The 22,152-nt window shown below is 40.5% G+C and overlaps 1 protein-coding gene across 1 annotated transcript in view; it reads right to left on the bottom strand.

Annotated features, from left to right (window-relative positions):
• COL25A1 (collagen type XXV alpha 1 chain) overlaps positions 1-22,152 on the bottom strand; it is a 315,978-nt gene that overhangs the window by 78,032 nt on the left and 215,794 nt on the right. Inside the window, exons 13-17 of the mRNA XM_081020440.1 lie at positions 19,770-19,796; positions 17,869-17,913; positions 4,692-4,736; positions 1,495-1,521; positions 919-963 (exon numbers count right to left, since the gene is read on the bottom strand). Of these exons, the coding sequence (XP_080876566.1) occupies positions 919-963; positions 1,495-1,521; positions 4,692-4,736; positions 17,869-17,913; positions 19,770-19,796 (189 nt within the window). The remainder of the gene's footprint in view (positions 1-918; positions 964-1,494; positions 1,522-4,691; positions 4,737-17,868; positions 17,914-19,769; positions 19,797-22,152) is intronic.

Below are 22,152 nucleotides of genomic sequence, written 5' to 3'. Positions count from 1 at the left end.
TATCACAAGAGAATTGCCGTCTTTCTCTCCCAAAAAATTACTTATTATGGCAAGATGTGTTGAAATCTCTAAATTAATAAAGTCTGGCTGAAAGAGCCCTGTAGTCATCTATTTATTCTCAGTCAAGATCTGTCAGAGCTATCATCCCTTTTCTCCAACTCATCACAAAGTTTATCTTGAGAACTGAAATCTAACTAGGTATCACAAATGACAGGATAATACTATGTTCATATTATATTTACTGAAGAAAAAGAGGGGGAAAGCTTCACTCTGATGGAGCACATGCCTTTCAAATTGGCTGTCCTTGAATTTGTTCTGTAAACCCCACAGATATAAACACTCTCAAATTAATGAAAGGAACTATTTTTAAAAAGAATTTTTGAGATGGGGAGATCAAAAAAGACTGAAGTATCTGCAATATCCACTTGACTGTAAATAACATGCTTTGAGAAATAATATTTGAAAATAGATTTGCCCTGTTGTATTCAGAAACAAAGAAATAGTTGTGTGGAGAGATGCAGCTGTGAAATCCAGTTGTATTTGATTTGTTTATAATTTATTCATAATACTGGGGGGGGGATGTGTGCCATTATCTCATTTTATGCTAGCTGAGTAAATGTAGACTATGTTGTCAAAATAGAGAGATATAATGAATAAGCATTTTAATATCCCAAACCACCCTGGGAGGTATGTGGGTCAAGAACCAGCCACAGTCCCCCAAGATGTGTAAAGCACCATACATTCTGTAACAATAGCTATTGTACTCTTGCTTATTGCTATTATGATTGTTTCTTATCAGAGAAAAACATTTTTTAAAATATTCTATATGCAGTTTGTTTTCGATACTTTTCAAAACATTTTTTAAACATTAAATTACTGTGAACGTATCTTTCCCCCACAATTCACTATGAACTGTACCTTTTCTCCCGAGTCACCTTTGGGCCCAGGTTCTCCAGAATCACCCTAAAAATTAAAACAATCAATAAAATACGTGCACTGTGTTTAATTCAACATCTGCCTCCCACTAAAAATTTGTAACACTATCAATATTTCCTCCCAATTATATTGTTATTGACATTCCCCCCCCCCCACAAAGTTGTTATAACTAGGGTTTTCTTTTCAGCCAGTACGCTTTAGAACTCAGTTCCAGCACATCTCAGGGGGCACCATTGCCATTCCAAGAGAGCAAGGGAGGTTTTTATGGAGAGTTACGGCACCTCTATTTCTAGAAAAATAGCAGTGGTTATAACACAGGACTGTATACCTGAAGGAGCATCTCCACCCCATCATTCAGCCTGGACACTGAGGTCCAGCTCTGAAAAGCCTTCTGGCAATTCCTTCACTGTGAGAAATGAAGATACAGGGGACCAGGCAGAGGGCCTTCTCAGCGGTGGCACCCTCCCTGTGGAATGCCCTCCCATCAGATGTCAAGAAAGCTCTGAGAAGGATTTTAGATTTATTTGTATATGCTTTTAAAGAAAGCGTACAGCTCACCCTTTCTCCTCGTTGGCCAGGGTCACCCTAATTTAAACAGAAGACAGAAGCAAAAGTTCAGATCAGTAATGGCTCCAAAGTACAGGTAGTACAGAGTTGTAAGATCCTCCTTAAAATGAATCTGTAAGAAAATATTTAATTTAACTTGTGCAATTTTTAAAGGATGTGATGATATGTAGTAATAATTTTGAAATTGATTCATCACAAATAGGAGGCTCTATCACATTTCAAAAAAAGTTTTTGGATAGTATAATTTATATCTTATCCAACTTTTAAATGTATTAAATCAATGAGAGAAAGCCTCTTTTTATAGAAAGCTGACTTGCTTCCACCTAGTTTTTTGTTTGTCCAGTATCAATTGCTTATGATGCCATGTGGCAGCAACACCCCAAATACTTCTTATGCCTCCTTTCTTTACTAGAATCACTATAGACTAAAGAACCCTTTTGGTCAGGTGAGCCAGAACTTTTATCTTCCCATAACCTGTGGTCTAACTTTAACAAGTTAGTGTCAGTCATCTGACATTATGATGATGGCTAGTAACTGATAAGTGGGTGATCCCACCCACCTGTCTGTCAAAGTTGACCCATGGGGTAGGGGGAGAATTATGCTTACCTAGCATGTTCCCTTCAAGCAAAGCAGCACCTAGTAGCACTGAACTCTCTGTCCATCAACTGATGAACAGGGTGGGGTGGGGGAGGGTTTAGTCCTGCTCCCTGAAGGGGTCTGCTTCACCAGTATATTCTCTACAGGGAACCCCACCCACTGCCCACCAGCTGATATCACCCTATGACATCAGTTGAAGGACAGGTGTGTAGTTTGGGGGGAATGGTCTTGTGAGGAGGCAAGTTGGACCTACTGGTAGGCCAAGATTGGCTCATGGGCTGGAGGCTCCCTACCCCGGCTACTGGCCATTTGTTGGGTAACAACTAACACAGCCTTAACTCCCTCACTACCTCACAATTGGGACCTTATGGGGAAAAGCAAGTAAGAAATATTCTAAATAAAAATAATAATGGAGTGACTCTTTGCCTGGCAAGATACACTGGGATGTGACAGCAGAAGCATAGGTTGGGTGCTGAGTGCTGAGTGCTAAGTGCTGAGCACCTCTCCTGTATCAATAGCAAATACATTTCAGAAGACCAATAAGTGGCTTGTTTGTACATATCAGATTTGTACTGCTGTGAGTTTGCTTGTTTCAGGAGAAAGAGAGCCCACCGCATCCTGAGATAGTTGAGCCAGCATGGTGTAGTGGTTAAGAGCGGTGGACTCGTAATCTGGTGAACCGGGTTCGCTTCCCCGCTCCTCCACATGCAGCTGCTGGGTGACCTTGGGCTAGTCACACTTCTCTGAAGTCTCTCAGTTTCACTCACCCCACAGAGTGTTTGTTGTGGGGGAGGAAGGGAAAGGAGAATGTTAGCTGCTTTGAGACTCCTTAAGTGGAGTGAAAGGCGGGATATCAAGTCCAAACTCTTCTTCTTCTTCCACTGTCATAGTCAAATGTTTAACCAAAAAAATTGTTTGCTTGTAATTTCCATTGGTTCTAGTTGTCCCCTCTGGGGTAGCACAAAAACAAAAGTTGCTCCATCTTGTGATGGCTTTTCGTATGGGTGAATGATAGAGAATATTATGGACATCGATGAGGACAAATTGGCATATGGGCAAGAATCCATAAACTTCAGCGAGTTGTGGCCTACAGATTAAAGCTTCCTTTTAAATTTTCAGACAGCTACATAATCATGCACAGATTCCAGTGTAAGAAAGCTTAAACCTGTTGCTCTTTAAATTACTGACTGCTTGACAAACCAGCACATTGGCAAGCCACTTTTCAATTCTCTGAACCTGACCTAGACAGCTCATCTTGTCAGAGCTTAACCACTGTAGCTCATTCAAATCCCATTTGAGGGCTATTGATTCCTCTGCAATTCTAAAAGATACTGCCGTGGAAACTAATTAAGCATTAAGCGTCATCGCTGGGATTCTGAAGTGAGAAATGGCTGTTCCCGAAAGGCCTATGTTCTTTCCTGATGGACAAAGAGCAAGCCCATGATTTTTACGCCCCCTCCCTGTACCTAGTTAGCTGTCAATAGCAATATAATGTGCAAATTCTGCTGAGAGGCCTATGTGCTTCCTGACATACACTGGCACAGCTGACGTAATTAGACAGGCTACAGGAATGTCATTAAATCTAAGTGAAATTACATTTCGGCAGTAGAATAATGTGTTCCTTTTATTGTATTGTGAGGAATTTGGGGCTATTTTGCTTGATCAAACTGTGCCCTAATCACATTTTACTCATTGCAGGATTCCCCTGCAACCCTCAATGCCACACAATAAATGAGAGAATGTAGTGGGGAGCGCAGGAAGCTGCCTTAAGTAAATAAGGCCAAGCTATCTGCCCATCTCCTTTGACTGGCAGTGGCTCTCCAGGGTCTTAGATAAAAATATTTCCCAGCCCTTCTAGATGCCATCAGAGTGAACTACAGACTGAACCTTGAACCTTTTGCATGCAAAGCAAGGGCTCTGTGGTCACCTCTCATGCAAGAGAACAAGCTTGTTTTTCATTTAACAGGGAGTGAAGGAGGTACCCTCCATGAAAACCGACTTTAAAAGCCACTGGATCAGTTTAAAAGTCCAGCTGGATTAATACAAAGGGTAATCTATGGCCTTTCCAGTAACAAAGCTTGAAAGCAAAACAGTAATTCCAACTATATGCATACAATAGCCTAGATACAGATTTCACCCTCCATAAATGGAAGGGCTCCGTCTGTCCGTGGAAGACTTTTGAAGACTTTTGCCAATTCCCCCTTCCTCGTGGAAGATAGGGGCCTACACTTTTCCAGAGGGTCTCCCAACTCTCCGTACATGTGAGCTAAAAGAGGGAGAATTAGCAAAAGTCACCTCCCTCCTTTCTGCCAGCCATCTTAACTAAAGATATGATCCCTCAGATAGGATCAAAGTCAGTTATCCAAGCCAATGTACGGTACTTGATGGAGTAGTATGGTAAAGAAAGTGCTAAGTATGGGTGTTGGAGGTTATGATTCAGGTTCCTGCTACATCATGAAGCTCAGTGGGTAAAACTTGGTAAGTTGTTAAGTCCCAACCTATTCACTACATTGTTCATAATTATAAATGAAATAAGAACAATGAAGTATACACACAAATGAGAAAGAACAACAAGAGTTTTCTCTACTAACCTTAAGCCCAGGAACTCCTCTTTCTCCCATTATACCAGGTGCACCCTAAAATGACATGAAGGAAAAATGTTACTGAACTATTGGCAGAATCCATGGATCAGTGACAGATACTTCTCAAAAAGATTAGGTGCTGAAATTATAATATAATTATTTTTATGTGTACCTCACCCCAACACTTGGTGGAAGTGCAGCTAATACAAGTAGAAATTATTAAACTGATTTGTAGGATAGTTTATAACAAAATTGGCAGTATTGTAGCCAACTGATCTTATACTATCAATGTGGAGTTAGCAACAGCAATGGATCAAGCAAACCACAATGGAACACTGCAGTATCAAGGGCCCAAGCTTAAATGATGGATGTGAAGGTAACTTGAATCAGTTTGTGTATTTCAGGAGTGGTCTTCCAGATGTGGCTGAATCAGCCCCAGGTGGAACAGCCAATGGACAGGGATGATGGGAGCTGTAGTCAAGCAACATCTGGAGGGCCACAGGATCTCCATCCCTGGTGTATATATTAATTACAAAAGCATGTTCACAAAATGAATTTTTCAGGTTGCTAATGCACTGATTCAGCAGGAATGCAAGAAGCATGCACAAATGCATCTGAATCCTTTCAGTATGTAACTTTTGATACAGAATAAATCTAAAGCAACAAATAGTTCACAGTTGCACAGACTTTATACAAGAAGATCTTGAGGAGTCTAAGTGTATGCCAGTAGACTTTCACAGACAGACTTTTGTAAAAGTCCATAAACTTTTTAGGGAGAAACTTCATTATTAAATATTAGCAGCACAGCTATGGTTGAAATGTATATGCAGATTAAATAGTACAGGAGGGTGACTAGAACAGAAGGTAAAGGTTTGACCACATTTATAGGTTATTTTTTACAACAACATATTTTTACAGCATGAAATATCAAGGAGAAACATTAAAAGTTTTATAGAAATTGATGAAACTTCTTTACTGCATATTACAAACACTGTATTATTGCAAGTACATGAGTCCCAATGGACTGTTTTAGCATTAAGACTAACAAAGAAAAGGAAAAGAGTAAATTACTAGCTTAGAAAGTATAGGCAAATTATCTGGCTAAAAGCTTCATTTTCTTGAAAACATGTTTCTAGTACAAAACCCTGTGGAGGTTTTTTGTAATTATCTGAAACAATGTTTTGGGAGTACCCCAAGAGACACATAAATGTAAGGAATGGGGTATATAACATTTTGAAATAAAATATGACAGGAAGATAAAGTAATTAAAGAACTATTCCAGATGTAATTATGTAACACCATTTTTTTTCATATATACTTTTTAAAAATGCAAGATGCTTATAATTTTGATTTTGAATCTGATACTTTATATTGCTGTGAACTAAGATAGTCTTTGAATACCCAACCAGTATGGACAATGGCAATACTAATGTTACAGATAAAGTGATTTCCACTTAATACTGAGGCTCCCCCCTCCAAAAATACACAAAAACCCCTGGCACATTTTTTCTTATGTGATTGTTTAATACTTTTAAATTCTAAGAATTTATGTGCTATAGCTTGAGGAAGGAACAAAACAGCAGCCTTAGATACCTTTTCAAGGAGAACTGAATGGACAACACATTCATCTTCTGTGGCACAAAAAATATATACAGACCAAGAGCATATTTGGTCAGACCCACAGAACTCTTAAAACATGCAAATGAGCCCTTGGTAGGAGCATGTGCTCCTTTAGTGTTAACTGACCATTTAACATGAATGCAAATGCTGCTGACACATGACATTTCTTTTATTTTGTTCATATGGTACAGAGTAAAATGGCAGGGTTTTCATTAATAAAGTAAAATGAAAGCTCCAACAAACTGATGTAGCAAGTCTTTCCTGGTCTTCCATAAAGTTTGCCCCACCAAATTAACGTAGGAAGTGTGAGGCTACATTGAATTCATTTATTCAACTCCCTCTACTTGGGCTTGCCGATCAGAAGGTCAGCGGTTTGAATCCCCGTGACGGGGTGAGCTCCTGTTGTTCGGTCCCAGCTCCTGCCCACCTAGCAGTTTGAAAGCACGTCAAAGTGCAAGTAGATAAATAGGTACCACTCCGGCAGGAAGGTAAACAGCGTTTCCATGCACTGCTCTGGTTTCACCAGAAGTGGCTTAGTCATGCTTGCCACATGACCCGGAAAAACTGTCTGTAGACAAACGTCGGCTCCCTCGGCCAGTAAAATGAGATGAGCACCACAACCCCAGAGTCGTTCACAACTGGACTTAACTGTCAGGGGTCCTTTACCTTTTTATATGCTGTATGGAAAACTAATGTGCTATATGATCTTCTGCCCTTTTTACAGTACAATGAATTTATGTATATATTTTTCAATGTAAGTTGCTTGAGGACCCTCTGGGTGACAAGTGTCTAATAAGTTTCTTAAATACATAAGATTTGTTTGCCACAATGATGACATCAAAAGATTTTAATACAGTCTTCCCCAACTACCACTCCCATCAGCCCTAGCTAGCATGGCCAATGTTCAGGGATTGTAGGAGTTTTATTCCACAACGTCTGGAGAGCAGCAGGTTGGGGAAGGCTGCTTTAGTATTTGGGATGTGTGAGACGTGTGCCAATAAAAACCACAGCATATCTAAACAGAGAAACTGCAAGGGAAGGTCCACTGCAAAATTATTATTTCATACTCTATTGCAAAGCACCAGGGATTTCACTGTTTACCTTGTACAGGGAGAAGATAAACCTCTGCTCTTTTAACTTACAACAAGTGTTTCCATTTTCCTTTGTTGAATGTATATTAAAATTATTATTAAATTATTAAATCTTAAGCAGCAAAACCAGTGTGGGAAATCTTGAAATAGCCATTCAGCTAAAGTGAAATGAACATGGCAGTAACTAAGTTTTAATAAATTGTAGTTAGGCTTCTTTCATTTGCTAGTTTTCTGATTCCCTTTGCCTTATGGCACATGCTCCTAACATGCTTTTAACATGTTTAAATTCTTTAAGACTGAAAACCTTGCTTCAAAAAATGAGAGTAGAGAATCTCTAAATTCAAGGGAGTTGCAGGCTGCAAATAAACATAGCCCTTTTCTATTCTTTAAATATTAATATGATTCAGGCTATTTCCCCTCCATATACAATTCACCATCTAGGAAAGTTTTAAAAAAAATATATTGAGGTCAAACTACCGCCAAAAGCAGCTTCTACATAGTTGCTATGAAAAACACAACCTTTCCCCCGCAGCAATAGATTATATCTTTCTGTCAGTTTTTTCCCCAGTCCCTGGAATGCAATTCATTTTAAGACTGAGGAAACAGAAAAGCCACCCCACATCACCCCAACCTAATCAAACTTGGTTTTACCATTCTCTGTATAAGCAAAGCAAGTGGTTCATTAGCCGTGTTCTCTGCTAGCCCCATCCTGGACTTCATTTCAGAGCAGTGTTGAATTACCTCTTCATCTTGCTTTTCATCTCTCCTTTCCACCTGCCTGAAACTTTTAAATTATTTCTCTTAAGGTTAGAAACCTCTCCTGGCCCACTCACCAAGTGAAAGTAAGTGAGAAGTCTTTTCAACAATACTCAGATGGCCCACAAAACCTGTCTGAGAATTTGTGAACTATATGCAGCGATGTTTCTTTCCCTTTCATTTCTCCTTTTAATAAACTGCAGTATAAGCAACATGATTTATACACACGTAAATCCAGCTCCTTAAAAGGAAAAAGGGAAAAAAGGGGGGTAAGCCTTCTTGAAAACGGAGGGGGAGAGGAAATAGTGTGTCCAATGTAATAATAGTAAAGAAGAATTATTCTTTGCTGTACTAACGCTAAGAAATAAACATCAAAAAGGGCAATGGTATGTATGAGCCACTACATAAATCTACTGGCACTTTTAAAAAAGAATGGAAATACTTTGGTGGCTTATCAGTTTGTGGCAAAGGAAGCTCAAATCCTGTTTGCATAACAATTCTGCATTCAGTGGGTTGGATCCAGATGAAGTTAATTAGTTGCCGTTCAGGTCCCATTGAAACCAATGGAACCTTTCACATTGGTTTCAATGAGACCTAAGTGCAATGGTGTGGATCCAACCCAGTGACTGCATGGAGGGGAGGGGGGGAGCAGGATTGTGCCCGCTGACTATGCTCCAAGACTCTGTGCATTCAACCAAACCTGTAAACATTGCCTGTGTACAGTCTGGAAACCTGCAAGATCACTGACAGCACAGAAAGAAACTTAAAAGAGTACTAGCTGTAAATCTGGGGAGGTATACAGTCAACCTGGTGGCCTCCAGATGTTGGACTACAACTCCCATCATCCCTAGCCACTGTCTTGCTGGCTGGGTCTGAAGGGTACTGTAGTCCAACACATCTGGAGAGCAACATGGTATAGGTTCTGTGTCCAGAGAATAGCTAAATATGCAATACTTGGAATTGGATCAATGGACAAAATCCCCTCTATGTTTTCACTGAATGTGGAACTGTTGTGTGAGTAAGGCTTTAGTCACACTCTTTAAAAAAACTAAATGTATAGGCACACACATTGTTCTCAGCATATAAAGAAAATAAAATTAGATCATAGAATCATAGAGTTGGAAGAGACCACAAGGGCCATCGAGTCCAACCCCCTGCCAAGCAGGAAACACCATCAGAGCACTCCTGACATATGGTTGTCAAGCCTCTGCTTAAAGACCTCCAAAGAAGGAGACTCCACCACACTCCTTGGCAGCAAATTCCACTGTCGAACAGCTCTTACTGTCAGGAAGTTCTTCCTAATGTTTAGGTGGAATCTTCTTTCTTGTAGTTTGGATCCATTGCTCCGTGTCCGCTTCTCTGGAGCAGCAGAAAACAACCTTTCTCCCTCCACTATGTGACATCCTTTTATATATTTGAACATGGCTATCATATCACCCCTTAACCTCCTCTTCTCCAGGCTAAACATGCTCAGCTCCCTTAGCCGTTCCTCATAAGGCATTGTTTCCAGGCCTTTGACCATTTTGGTTGCCCTCCTCTGGACACGTTCCAGTTTGTCAGTGTCCTTCTTGAACTGTGGTGCCCAGAACTGGACACAGTACTCCAGGTGAGGTCTGACCAGAGCAGAATACAGTGGCACTATTACTTCCCTTGATCTAGATGCTATACTCCTATTGATGCAGCCCAGAATTGCATTGGCTTTTTTAGCTGCCGCGTCACACTGTTGGCTCATGTCAAGTTTGTGGTCAACCAAGACTCCTAGATCCTTTTCACATGTACTGCTCTCAAGCCAGGTGTCACCCATCTTGTATTTGTGCCTCTCATTTTTTTTGCCCAAGTGCAATACTTTACATTTCTCCCTGTTAAAATTCATCTTGTTTGTTTTGGCCCAGTTCTCTAATCTGTCAAGGTCGTTTTGAAGTGTGATCCTGTCCTCTGGGGTGTTAGCCACCCCTCCCAGTTTGGTGTCATCTGCAAATTTGATCAGGATGCCCTTGAGTCCATCATCCAAGTCGTTGATAAAGATGTTGAATAAGACCGGGCCCAAGACAGAACCCTGTGGCACCCCACTAGTCACTCTTCTCCAGGATGAAGAGGAACCATTGATGAGCACCCTTTGGGTTCGGTCAGTCAGCCAGTTACAAATCCACTGAGTGGTAGCATAGTCAAGACCGCATTTTACCAGCTTCTTTACAAGAATATCATGGGGCACCTTGTCAAATGCCTTGCTGAAATCAAGGTAGGCTACATCCACTGCATTCCCTTCATCTACCAGGCTTGTAATTCTGTCAAAAAACGAGATCAGGTTAGTCTGACATGACTTATTTTTCAGAAATCCATGCTGACTATTGGTGATCACAGCATTCCTTTCTAGGTGCTCAGACTATTTGCTTAATGATCTGCTCCAGAATCTTCCCTGGTATTGATGTCAGACTGACTGGGCGGTAATTATTTGGGTCCTCTCTTTTCCCCTTTTTGAAAATAGGGACAACATTTGCCCTCCTCCAGTCTGCCGGGACTTCGCCTGTTCTCCAGGAATTCTCAAAGATGACTGCCAGTGGTTCTGAGATCACATCTGCCAGTTCTTTTAATACTCTTGGATGCAGTTCATCTGGCCCTGGAGACTTGAATACATCTAAACTAGCCAAGTATTCTTGTACTATCTCCTTAGTTATTCTGGGCTGTGTTTCCTCTGCTGAATCATTTGGTCCAAATTCTTCAGGTCGGGCATTGTTTTCTTTATCGGAGAAGACGGAGGCAAAGAAGGCATTGAGGAGTTCAGCCCTTTCCGTGTCCCCTGTTTGCATTTCACCATCTTCTCCTCTGAGTGACCCCACTGTTTCTTTGTTCTTCCTTTTGCTACGAACATACCCATAAAAGCCTTTTTTGTTGCTTTTAACCTCTCTAGCAAGCCTGAGTTCATTCTGTGCTTTAGCTTTTCTGACTTTGTGTCTACACGTGCTGGCTATTTGTTTGAATTCCTCTTTGGTGGTTCCCCCCTTTTCCATTTTTTGTACACATCCTTTTTTAATCTTAACTCAGTTAAAAGTTCTTTAGATAGCCACCCTGGCTTCTTTAGGCACCTTCCATGTTTCCGTTTCATTGGTATTGCCTGAAGTTGTGCTTTTACTATCTCCCTCTTAGCAAACTCCCAGCCATCATGAACTCCCTTTCCTTTTAGTATTACTGTCCATGGGATCTCACCCAGCACTTCCCTAAGTTTTATGAAGTCGGCTTTCTTAAAGTCAAGAAATTGAGTCCTAGTATGCTTGGCTGCTCCTTTCCGCTGTATAGTAAACTTCAGAAGAGCATGATCACTCGCGCCTAATGATCCTTCCACTTCTACCCCACTAACCAGGTCATCAACATTGGTTAGGACCAGATCTAAAATGGCTGTTCCTCTTGTTGCTTCTCCCACTTTCTGAACAATGAAGTTGTCTGCAAGGCCAGTGAGGAATCTGTTTGACCTTATGCTCTTGGCTGAGTTTGACATCCAACAAATATCCGGGTAATTGAAGTCCCCCATTACTACTATCTCCCTTCCTTTTGCATGCTTGGCCATCTGTTCCAGGAAGGCATCATCTATGTCCTCCGTTTGGCTTGGGGATCTATAGTAAACTCCCACAATGAGGTCACTGTTATTCTTCTCTCCCTTAATTTTGACCCAAATGCTCTCACTTTGGCTTTGAGCTTCTAAATCTTGGATCTCTTCACAGGTATGCACATCCCTGACATATAACGCCACTCCTCCTCCTTTCTTGTCTGGTCTGTTTCTCTGAAATTGATTGTATCCCTCCATTATTACATTCCAATCGTGGGACTTATCCCACCAGGTTTCAGTGATGCCTATTATGTCATATTTAGTTTGCTGTACCAAGAGCTCAAGCTCATCTTGTTTCTTTCCCATGCTTTGCGCATTAGTGTACAGACATTGAAGTCCATTAATCATTCCCCCGTGTCTCTTATTTAAGGATTTTTTCCTCCCACCACTAGGTCTGCGTGCTGTTTGCTCCATTTGGTCTATGACATTTGGATGATCATCTTCATCAATTGATAGACTCCTACCTTCAGGAGCACTGTCTCCCTCCCCCACATTAGTCAGTTTAAAGCTCTCCTGATGAGGTTTCTGAGATTTTTGGCAAAAACATTCCTCCCAACCGTTGTGAGGTGCAGCCCATCGCTTGCCAGAAGTCCATCTTCAAGAAACTGCAGTCCGTGATCTAAGAATCCAAACCGTTCCTGTTTACACCATTTGCGAAGCCAGCTGTTCACTTCCACTATTTTTCCCTCTCTCCCTGGGCCACGTCGTTCAACTGGGAGGACAGATGAGATGACGATTTGTGCATTTAATTGCTTCAATTTCCTGCCCAGAGCCTTGTAGTCTCGTTTGATCTTCTGGAGGCTATTGCTTGCAGTGTCATTGGTTCCCACATGAACCAAGAGGAAGGGGTATTTGTCAGTGGGTTTTATGATTCCTTGCAGTCGTTCAGTTACATTTTGGATCTTAGCCCCAGGGAGACAGCACACTTCCTGAGACATCTTGTCAGGCCCACAGATCACTGCTTCTGTTCCCCTCAGTAGGGAATCCCCTATCACCACTACATGCCTCCTCTTAGGTCTGGTCGGGGTTCTTCCGTGAGCTGTCCGTTCCAAGGTCGCCTGCACATTCCCTGAGGACTGACTTTGCTGCTCGTCTTCATATACCTGATGGACTGTAATGAGGGAGAGATCCTCAAATGGAGTCTGCTCTTCGTCTTCCATGCTAGGGGAGAGGACCTCAAAGCGATTGTGTATTTCTAAACAATCAGAGCGAACCCTGGGCCTCCTACTTCTTTGAGTCACGTTTCTCCATATATCTGGCTCCTGTGTTGGTGAACTAGCCTCCTTCTCAGGGGAGTCCCCTGTCTCCTCCTTGGTGGAGACGGTGTGCTCTGTTGCTTCCAAGAAGAGCTCCAGCTCTCTAATTCTTTGGAGCGTAGCTACACGTTCCTCCAGTTGCTGGACTTTGTCTTCTAAGAGGGCAATCAACATGCAATTGCTGCAGGTAAAGCTGCCTGCAACCTTTGGCAAGATGGCAAACATTGCGCAGAAACCGCAGGCGACTGCAGCTGTTCCCTCCCCCTCCATCTTGAGAACGTGTCGTTGGGGGTGGCTACAGCGGTCCTCCATCATAAAAAGCGTGAAGACAGGACAAATAACTCCCCCCCCCCCAAAAAAACCCTAGGTCTCCCCCAACAAACGTTTGAGACTAGCTCCCCTAAATCTAAAAGATTTGCCCTGCAAAGCTCTGATAAGCTCCTCCCACAGCTAATCACCTGCCTCAACAGAAACCCTGCCCCCTCTGACCTTTGCACAGGGAGAGCAGCTAATCAGCCACAAAGAAACACACACACAAGAAAACCCTTTGAAGTAATGTGTTTTGGACCCTCTTCTATGACAGCTAATGGACAAAAGAGAATTTGTGTTCTGTGAGAATTGTCTACTTAGTGTTGCTCAGAACTGCACTCCAGCTACAAACACCAGAATGACATGGTAGTGATTGCATTTATTTATTTTTTAAAAAACCTGTATGCTGCTATTTCATTTAAAAAATATCTAAGTGGCTTACAACAATAATATATACACAATATAAACCACTTTTAAAAAATCTAAAGCAAATCACTATTCAGAAAATGTTTAACTTACTGCTCTACATAAACCTGTTACAAAGTAAAGTTTTCAGGAAACCTTAATGGTCAATAGAGAGGGCAGCTGTTGAATCTCTACTGGAAGAGCATTCTACAAGACTGGGCAAATAAGACTAAAGACTCAGTTTCATGTCCATGTCAAATGAGCTTCATCAACTCAGGTGACAATTAGTGATGCCCCTATCATAGTGATACTGTGATAGTGATGCTATGACAGAAGCCAAATCACTGCTCAGAGAATGCTGCTTAAGCAGAAGGAAACAGCAGTAGCAGTCTGTTTATCTTTGCTATTGACCACGTATTGGTTAAGAAAAAAGTATTATGTCCATAGTCCTCAGATCACTGAAAGTAGATCTCCTTGCTGAAGTCTATGGAACTATTCCAGAATAAGAATTTTAGAGGAATACAGCTTTAAGGAATACAGCTTTTCAGCTGTGAGTCTTAAGGCCTTCTGTTTGCATCATAGGCCTTTAGTAAAAAGCCACAAACGTGTAAGGATGAAGCCAAAGACTTTAGCAAGCAACCCACAGCCAGCTTCAATTCAGTTCAGTCTGGTTTTGAAAGCGGAAACACTGATTCCTCAAAAGGCCAGTCTGAGACTGCAGAGCAGCTGAGGTCTATAATGGACAATGGGAGAATTACACCAGGCACTAAAGTTATCTCAGCTCCATTTGACATCACATCTTGCATAACAATACCCTGCATCTCACAAAACTGGCAGAACTTTGGCTTTGTATCCTATTTGAAGGATTAACCTTCTGGCAGCAAAACTTTGCCCAGAAATGCTGGGCTGCTGCCAAATACAGAAGGCTAATGTTTAAAAAGAACACCTGTGTGAACACATTATTAACTTTTCTCTGTTAGTATATGTTATGTCCCTGATCCTTTGTTTTTAATCTACGCAGCATTTGAACAGAACACTGGTGGTTGCTTATAATGCATGAGAAGCTTTCTGATTTCCAGTTCCAAGGCAGACCTGGGTCTATGCCTTTGTGCACATAGTAATTAAAACTGGAATATAACCTTCCTTTCCAGTGTCAGGGATTTGCCTGTCCCCCTTGTGACCAGAGAGTCTTCAGAGCTCCAGGAGAAACACGTTCTTGAGAACTGGCCTAGTGGGTCCTTAGCTCCTTAGGGATCCTAGGATCTCCTTTCATAAAATGATGTAATGCTAATGTCCTCCCACTCTAACCCGCATATCTGTGATGTACAACACAAACTGCGAAAACAGATGAAGACACAAAAACAGCAGCTGATTTTATGCTCTGAATAATATCTTCTTTTTTTCTGAGCAACACAACATTTAAACATGCCCTGCGGAAGCAACTCTAACGGTTGTGAAATCATATACAGTGGTACCTCGGGTAAAGAACTTAATTCATTCTGGAGGTCCGTTCTTAACCTGAAACTGTTCTTGAGGTACCACTTTAGCTAATGGGGGCCTCCTGCTGCCGCCGAGGTACTATTTCTGGGTTAGCAGAGTCTGTAACCTGAAGCGTCTAGAACCTGAAGCGCCTGTAACCTGAGGTACCACTGTATATTTCCCCAGTTAAAGGATCCTCCTGCTTCTCAAATAAGATTATATTTAAAGATGACTGTGAAGCAAATCTGGATTCATATGATGTGTATAATGAAGATTAATTTATGGAATTGGACTGTTAAACATCCCTGCTCCCTTTAATTGCTATAATGATGACCAAAGTTAACTTATGAAATTCATTACCACAAAACATCTAGATGGTTTGTGACTTAGTTGATTTAAATGGTAACATATATATAGTCAAAGAGGATAAAATCAAAGGTTTTTTTTCAGCCACTGAAAGGGGAAGATGAAAAATGCATTCTTCAGCTAGAACTTGCTGGTACTCAGTTCTGGCACCTCTCAGGTGGGCGCCATTGCCAGTCTAAGAGAACGAGGGAGGTGTTCATGGTGAGTTCTGGCACTCCTTTTTCTAGAAAAATAGTACTGTAAAAATGTATATAAGCATATGGAATACTATGTTCAGCACTTTGAGACTAGCCAGATTTTTTTTTTTTTTAAGAGGAAGCTGGCTTTAGAAAAAATGCTGCTAAAGGAAGGGGCACACATTCTAATAAGGAGCTGTCAAGCTTGTAAAAAAACCCCAAAATTATTATGACTCTGTCACTGCTAAGGATGGATAGGAAAGAAATTTGACTCAGTTCACATTTAAACGCGAACATACTAAGTTTGCACTTCTCAAAACAATCCATAATCTGAAACAAAGCCATCCTTTGAAATTTGCAGTTTTCCGAATTTGCAATGAAGTTCTCTAGCCAAGCGAATATGTAAAAATAATAATACATAAACTAGGGTAAATTGTGTACATATGGATATATTTAGGGAAAATAACATACTGTACTTTAGGCAAAACTGCATACAAAATGTGTAGATTTGTGAAAACCACACTAAAATGCTGGTGAATTTTTATGAGAACTGTTTTTTGGTTTTTTAAATGCAAAATGATGTGGAGATGTTGAGAGCAGAACTTAAGATTGGAAAAATGAGAAACTGAGACATAGTTAAATTGACCAATTCCTCCATCCCTTGTTGCTATCCAAGTGATAAACCAGTTGGACTGCAGTTCAGATGGGTCACCTAGGCCTTGATGGAAATACTATGTGAGTTTTCAGATCGGGCTGAGAGACTTTGCAAAATGTAGTTTGTTATCCTGTAGCAGCCTCAAACTCAGCACTGAGGCATTCAACACAGGAATATCACAGAAAATGTGCCATCCCATTCCTACCCTTTCTGCAATTTCTGGACCCATGCACTGGGTGGACCTCTGCCACCATGATATGTATGAGTTACCATGATTGAGTTACAAGTTACTAGCATTTGCAGGTATAAGTTGAAATCCATAAGACATGCTGTTTTAGCCATTGCATCCTGGAAAGGAAGGCAATTTTCATCAGCACCCATGGCTGAAAATTTAGATACAAACAGATGTTTGTTCATAAGCTATAGGAAAATTTTCCCTTCTAATTTGATAAGCGCAATGCTTTCTAAAAGCCCTACTGTCTCCAATAGTGTAGCAGTAAGAGGCTTATTATTTGTTAATACCTAAATTACAAGTCATTAAAATATTTACTCCTTATTAGCCAAGAGCCACACACCGTTAATTGTAAATTCTAACACTACAAATCACATACAAACAATGTGGTTACTGTTACAGTTTGGGCACCAAATTTTATGTACTCGTACAGTTGTGTGCAATGACTTGCTCTTGTATAAATGCAATAACTCCATTACATTGTGGCTGTCACATAATTTTTAAAACGAGTTTGATATAAAAGTTAATGTTTAGGAGAACAATAGATGCACAGTATTTTTCAAGTGTCAGGCCAGACATTATGTACAACCAGCTTTGCCAACAGTCTATAGTGCTGATGTGAAAAACCCCTGCTGTTTTAGTAAGAGACTAAATGCTGGCTGCCAGTCACGGTGAACTGTGACCCAATTTGGTGATGGAACTGAAAGATTTGAACTACTGAACACATGTTATGGGCAATCTAAGCCGCAACTACTTCTTTTCCCATTTAGCTTTATTTTACATCATCTCTAGCTTACGTATTGCCAAATGCATTCATTTGCGTTTTCCCCTTCTTTCCAGGATGAATTTTTATTTTCTTCATATGTTTCTTATCTCAATAGATTCCTCTGTAATCTCTCTGTCATCAAAAAAGGCAAAAATCCCACAGTGCCATTTCACTTCTTAAGCCCCATTCATTTCAGCTAGATTCGTATGCATGGAAACAATGTGTTGGATTGCAGCCATTTTTGTTACGCATTGTTGATTGTGTAGGGGTGGTTTGCCACAATGTTTACAATGTGTATTTCCTATCCAATAAATTCACTGGGCCCATGACTTAATTTATTATTTACTTTATTGATCACTTGCTTTTTTCTTTTTTTAATTAGAAAAATGCATGCCCTGATTAACTGGATTTGCAAAAATAATATTTTTGCTACTACAAAGAAAAAACAAGGGTAGAAAACTGTGTGGGACTCACCTGTTGTCCATCCATCCCTGGGATACCAGGTGCACCAAAGGAACCCTGAAGAGAAGCAAATATATGGATTCAGAATAATATTACACACTCCTCGTGAGATACCTCAGTGTAAATGCAGTGCTTTAGTTCCATATGTCATTATAACTGAGGAGTTTAATTAACCCACTGAACTTTCACTGGCCTTGTTCTGTAAACTTGGACATTACTCTTACTACAGATTTACTCTTACTACAGACTTACCTCTAGTGGAAGGTATTTGTGAGGTAATAAAATGATAAGAAGCAAGACCGTAGGATAAAGGGGCTGCTACTAGGATTATCCAATGGGGATTTAATAAAATTAAGGTACATTTATTGGTTACTAACTTCTTAAACTCATTTGGGTACTTTACTTCCTTAAAGATCCAACTTAGATTTTGGAAGAACTGATGTAGCTGGTCCAATGCAGGATAAATCTTTCTGTACCCCATGCCTAAGCCTTATTTGTGAAGAAGGTTATAGAAATAAACAATACTTTCCAATATTGTCCATGTAACAACATAACGAAAAGGAGAGGAGAGGCAGCAAGAATTGCCAGTGATCATAGGCTTCCAGCAGATGCAAATCAGAAGCACTAGGTTGGATTTCAACCTGTCTGTGTTGGAATGAAGTTGCCCCTAACCTTGAAGATATTCTAACAGATTTGGCAGCATATCCTTAGGGCTACTGTCACATGAAAAAAGGCTGGGAATGTCAACAATGAATGCAATGGCCATTACAGAGCATTACTGAAATTTAACAGTAGAAGACATACTATAGTGAGGGGGTAAATGCAAAAGTATTGGATACTCATATAGTATTTGTTTGTCTTCTAGTTTCTTTCCAGGAATATAGAATGTGGGGGGATGTTTTCAAAATGGGATCTGTAGCTATAGATCTCCCGCGTCCCTTGCCGTAACTCTAAAGTGGTGATAAGCAGATTAGAGCAGCTTTAATGTCTGCCGTTACTGCTAACCACTCCATGTTCATTGCAACCCTACTTACTAGTATCATACTAGCAATGTGTTACTTGATTTTGTAAGGATGGTGATGTTAGAAAAGGAAATTATGTCTGCGACTTTGAAACAGAAGATTCATGCTTTTTCCCACGTGCAATGCTACTAATTTTTCTTTTCAGATTTCTTCAGCTTCTTCCTAAACATTTTAGTTTTATGAAACACCTACTATAATACATTAACTTTTAAAGATAGCTTTTAAAACAATTTGCCGTGAGGTGATGGGGGGGGGGCTGGGTTAAATGCAAAAACCCATTTAAACTGTTTTTAGTCTTGATATATTTAGTATTGGCTTAATGCTGCAGTCCATAAATCGCAGGTTCACTCTATCAAACTTTAGCCATAAACCCTTACGAGTGTAAGTAATATTGGAAGCATTCACAGGAAGTGAGCTCTCAGGTTACTATAGAAATAGGAAGACACTGGCCAGCCACCAAGCACCATTTATCAGCGACACCTAGAATCCTTTGTTTCGTTTGGAATTTTTTCAGAGTGTGTGTGTCATATGGCAGTGATCTATTTGAATAACACCATGCCTCTCATTTGAAACTCTAGCTGTATATCCCACAATGTTTTAAGTTTGGTTTCATCAGTTTACCAGCGTTGAAGAAGAAAACTGTAGTAACTTCTGTAACATGGAAGTTCAGCAGATGGATCGAAAACAAGTCTTGCTTTGCTCAAGCTCCTTCCCATACAGAGGGGCGGAGGATTGGGAATCTCATGCTATGTATTTTGGGAAAACAGAGCTTGACACAAACTAAACTAACTGCTTCAGTGTGGGATACAGTAGCTAATGCCCTTCATTCTGACAGCATGAAATTTGGCAGTAGGAAGTATAATCACTTTCACAGCATCGGTTATACTATACCTTTTGTCCTGGAGGCCCCTGAGGCCCCTGGAAAGCAAAAAACAACAACAGTAATTCAATTAGCATAATAATGCAGCCAATTTAGCTTTAAATGACCAATTAAAATGCCCCATTGTGTAAATGTTCCTATGCTGGGTCAAAATCAGCCGATGTTTTTCACATCAAGGAAATGCAAAACTCTGTACTAGAAATGTATAATGGATGTTTTTTCTCCTCTGTTTAGCATTAACTACAAGCTGCAAAGGAACACAGGTGGTGCTGTGGTCTAAACCCCTGAGTCTAGGGCTTGCTGATCAGAAGGTCGGCAGTTCGAATCCCCACAACCCCCGAAGCTGTACACTGGCTCCCTCAAGCAATAAAGCGAGATGAGTGCTGCAACCCCAGAGTCATCTGCGACTAGACTTTACAGTCAGGGGTCCCTTTACCTTTACCTTTACAAGCTGCAAAATTCCAACTCCTGCTTACATCCTTGTTAACTTTCTACATTCCATCCCAACCTGGCTCTTCTGATACCAATAAATCTGCCACTGTTGGACAGCATTTTCTGTTCCTAATACCTGGTAAAAGCTAGTTTCAACTTTCCATGTTGGAATCTACATACATATAAAAACCGTTCTGAAAATGCTTTTTTATAAAAAGCGTTTTAAAAAATACATTGAATTTTCCATAAGGTTCACCATTGCCATCCAGTGTCACATTGTATATTGCACTTAAAACACACTTGTAACATTTTATTTGCAGCTGTATAGCTGAGTCTCCTATTATATATTTGACAGATGATAACATGACAACATTTTGTCAAGGACATATTTCCTCAGTACAAAATAGATTGTCAAGATTTAAGATATAAATATGAGGAACTAAAACCTGAGGGGAAAGTAGGCATTTTACCAGCATGATAATGTTAGGCGTGGAAAAAAGGCATTCAATGCATGATTTACCCATGTAATGAATGATTTTGGAAGACATGTTTACTCTCCATCCACAAACATCATTGTGAAAGGAACTTGGGGGTTGTGGTAGTTAACAACAACAACAACAACAACAACAACAAATTCTATAAACTGACTTGCTGGGGATTTAAATCCAAGTTTCAAGAAAACCTAACTGACTTCTACAATTTTTTCCATATTTTGAAACCCTGACAAAAGGATTGGGGAAGTTCTACTAGCAGACTTCTGTCTTTCTTCACTCCTCACCAACTCCCTCAAAGCAAATCACCCACTAAGCCTGTGGATCTCCAGGTGTTGTTGGGTTTCAACTCCCATTAGTTACAGTCACCATGGCCAATGGTCATAGTTGATGGGAACTGTAGTCCAACAACATCTAGTGGACTGCAAGTTTCCCATTCTTGGCCAAGGCCACGCCGCTCTAGCACAACCCGGACCAAACTCCATTTCTCGTGGCAGAGCAGACGATGCTTGTCACAGTCTGCCGCTGTCTTCGTTTTAGGCCATACCTCTACAAGAACTAATCTGAAGCAGGGAGGGGGTTAGCATGACTAGGCCTTCATCTTTCATTAAGCCTTGTCACTCTAGTTACAAGCTAGCTGCAAAAGGCCAGACGGTTGTTAAAGGCAACCACTCTGCTGTCTCTCCCTCCTCTCCTACCACAGAATAGAATATAACTTGCTGATTTCTCATGCACTTTCCACTGCTCTACCAAACTAGGCATAATTTACCAGTATTATACATGATACGCAAGCATCATGTACAAGTACAGAGTGTCACAGTGATTAGAGTGTTGGACTAAGACCTGGGAGACCAGGGCTCAAATCCCCACTCACCCATAATAATAATAATAATAAATTTTATTTATATCCCGCCCTCCCCAGCCGAAGCCGGGCTCAGGGCGGCTAACAACAATAAAACAGTACAAAAGTACAGGACAAACAACACTCTAAAATCATTCATTATAAAATTAATTAATTATGAATCTTACTGGGTGATTGTGAACCAGTTACTGCCTCTTTGCAGTTGTTCTGGGGATTAAATAAGGAAGGGGAGAACTATGTACACAACTTTGAGCTCTCTGGAGAAAAAGGTTGGATATAAATAAATAGCAATCATTGTAATGTATTATAATTATAATGTTTGAGCCTGGAACGAAATATGCCCTTTAAAGTTAAGGCTTTTAATAAGTGATAGTAGTTTTACACTGGAATTTAAAGTATCTCTCGGGTCTTGTGTACGTATGCTCATGTACTTCCAAATATTGCTGAGTTCTTGTATTATATGAATCATGCATTATATCACTTTTTTCCAGCAAAGTGTCCACCTCCAGCATTTGCGCATGGATATGCCAATTGTAATTAAAACCTCCCACAAAAATACACTTCAGAATTTATTCATACTGACAAGTGCTCCTTACCCTGTGAACTTTC

The sequence above is a fragment of the Podarcis pityusensis genome (genome assembly GCF_964106645.2).
Source record: "Podarcis pityusensis genome assembly, chromosome: 9".
Lineage (NCBI taxonomy): Eukaryota > Metazoa > Chordata > Lepidosauria > Squamata > Lacertidae > Podarcis > Podarcis pityusensis.
This window is presented reverse-complemented; position numbering and strand designations above follow the sequence as displayed.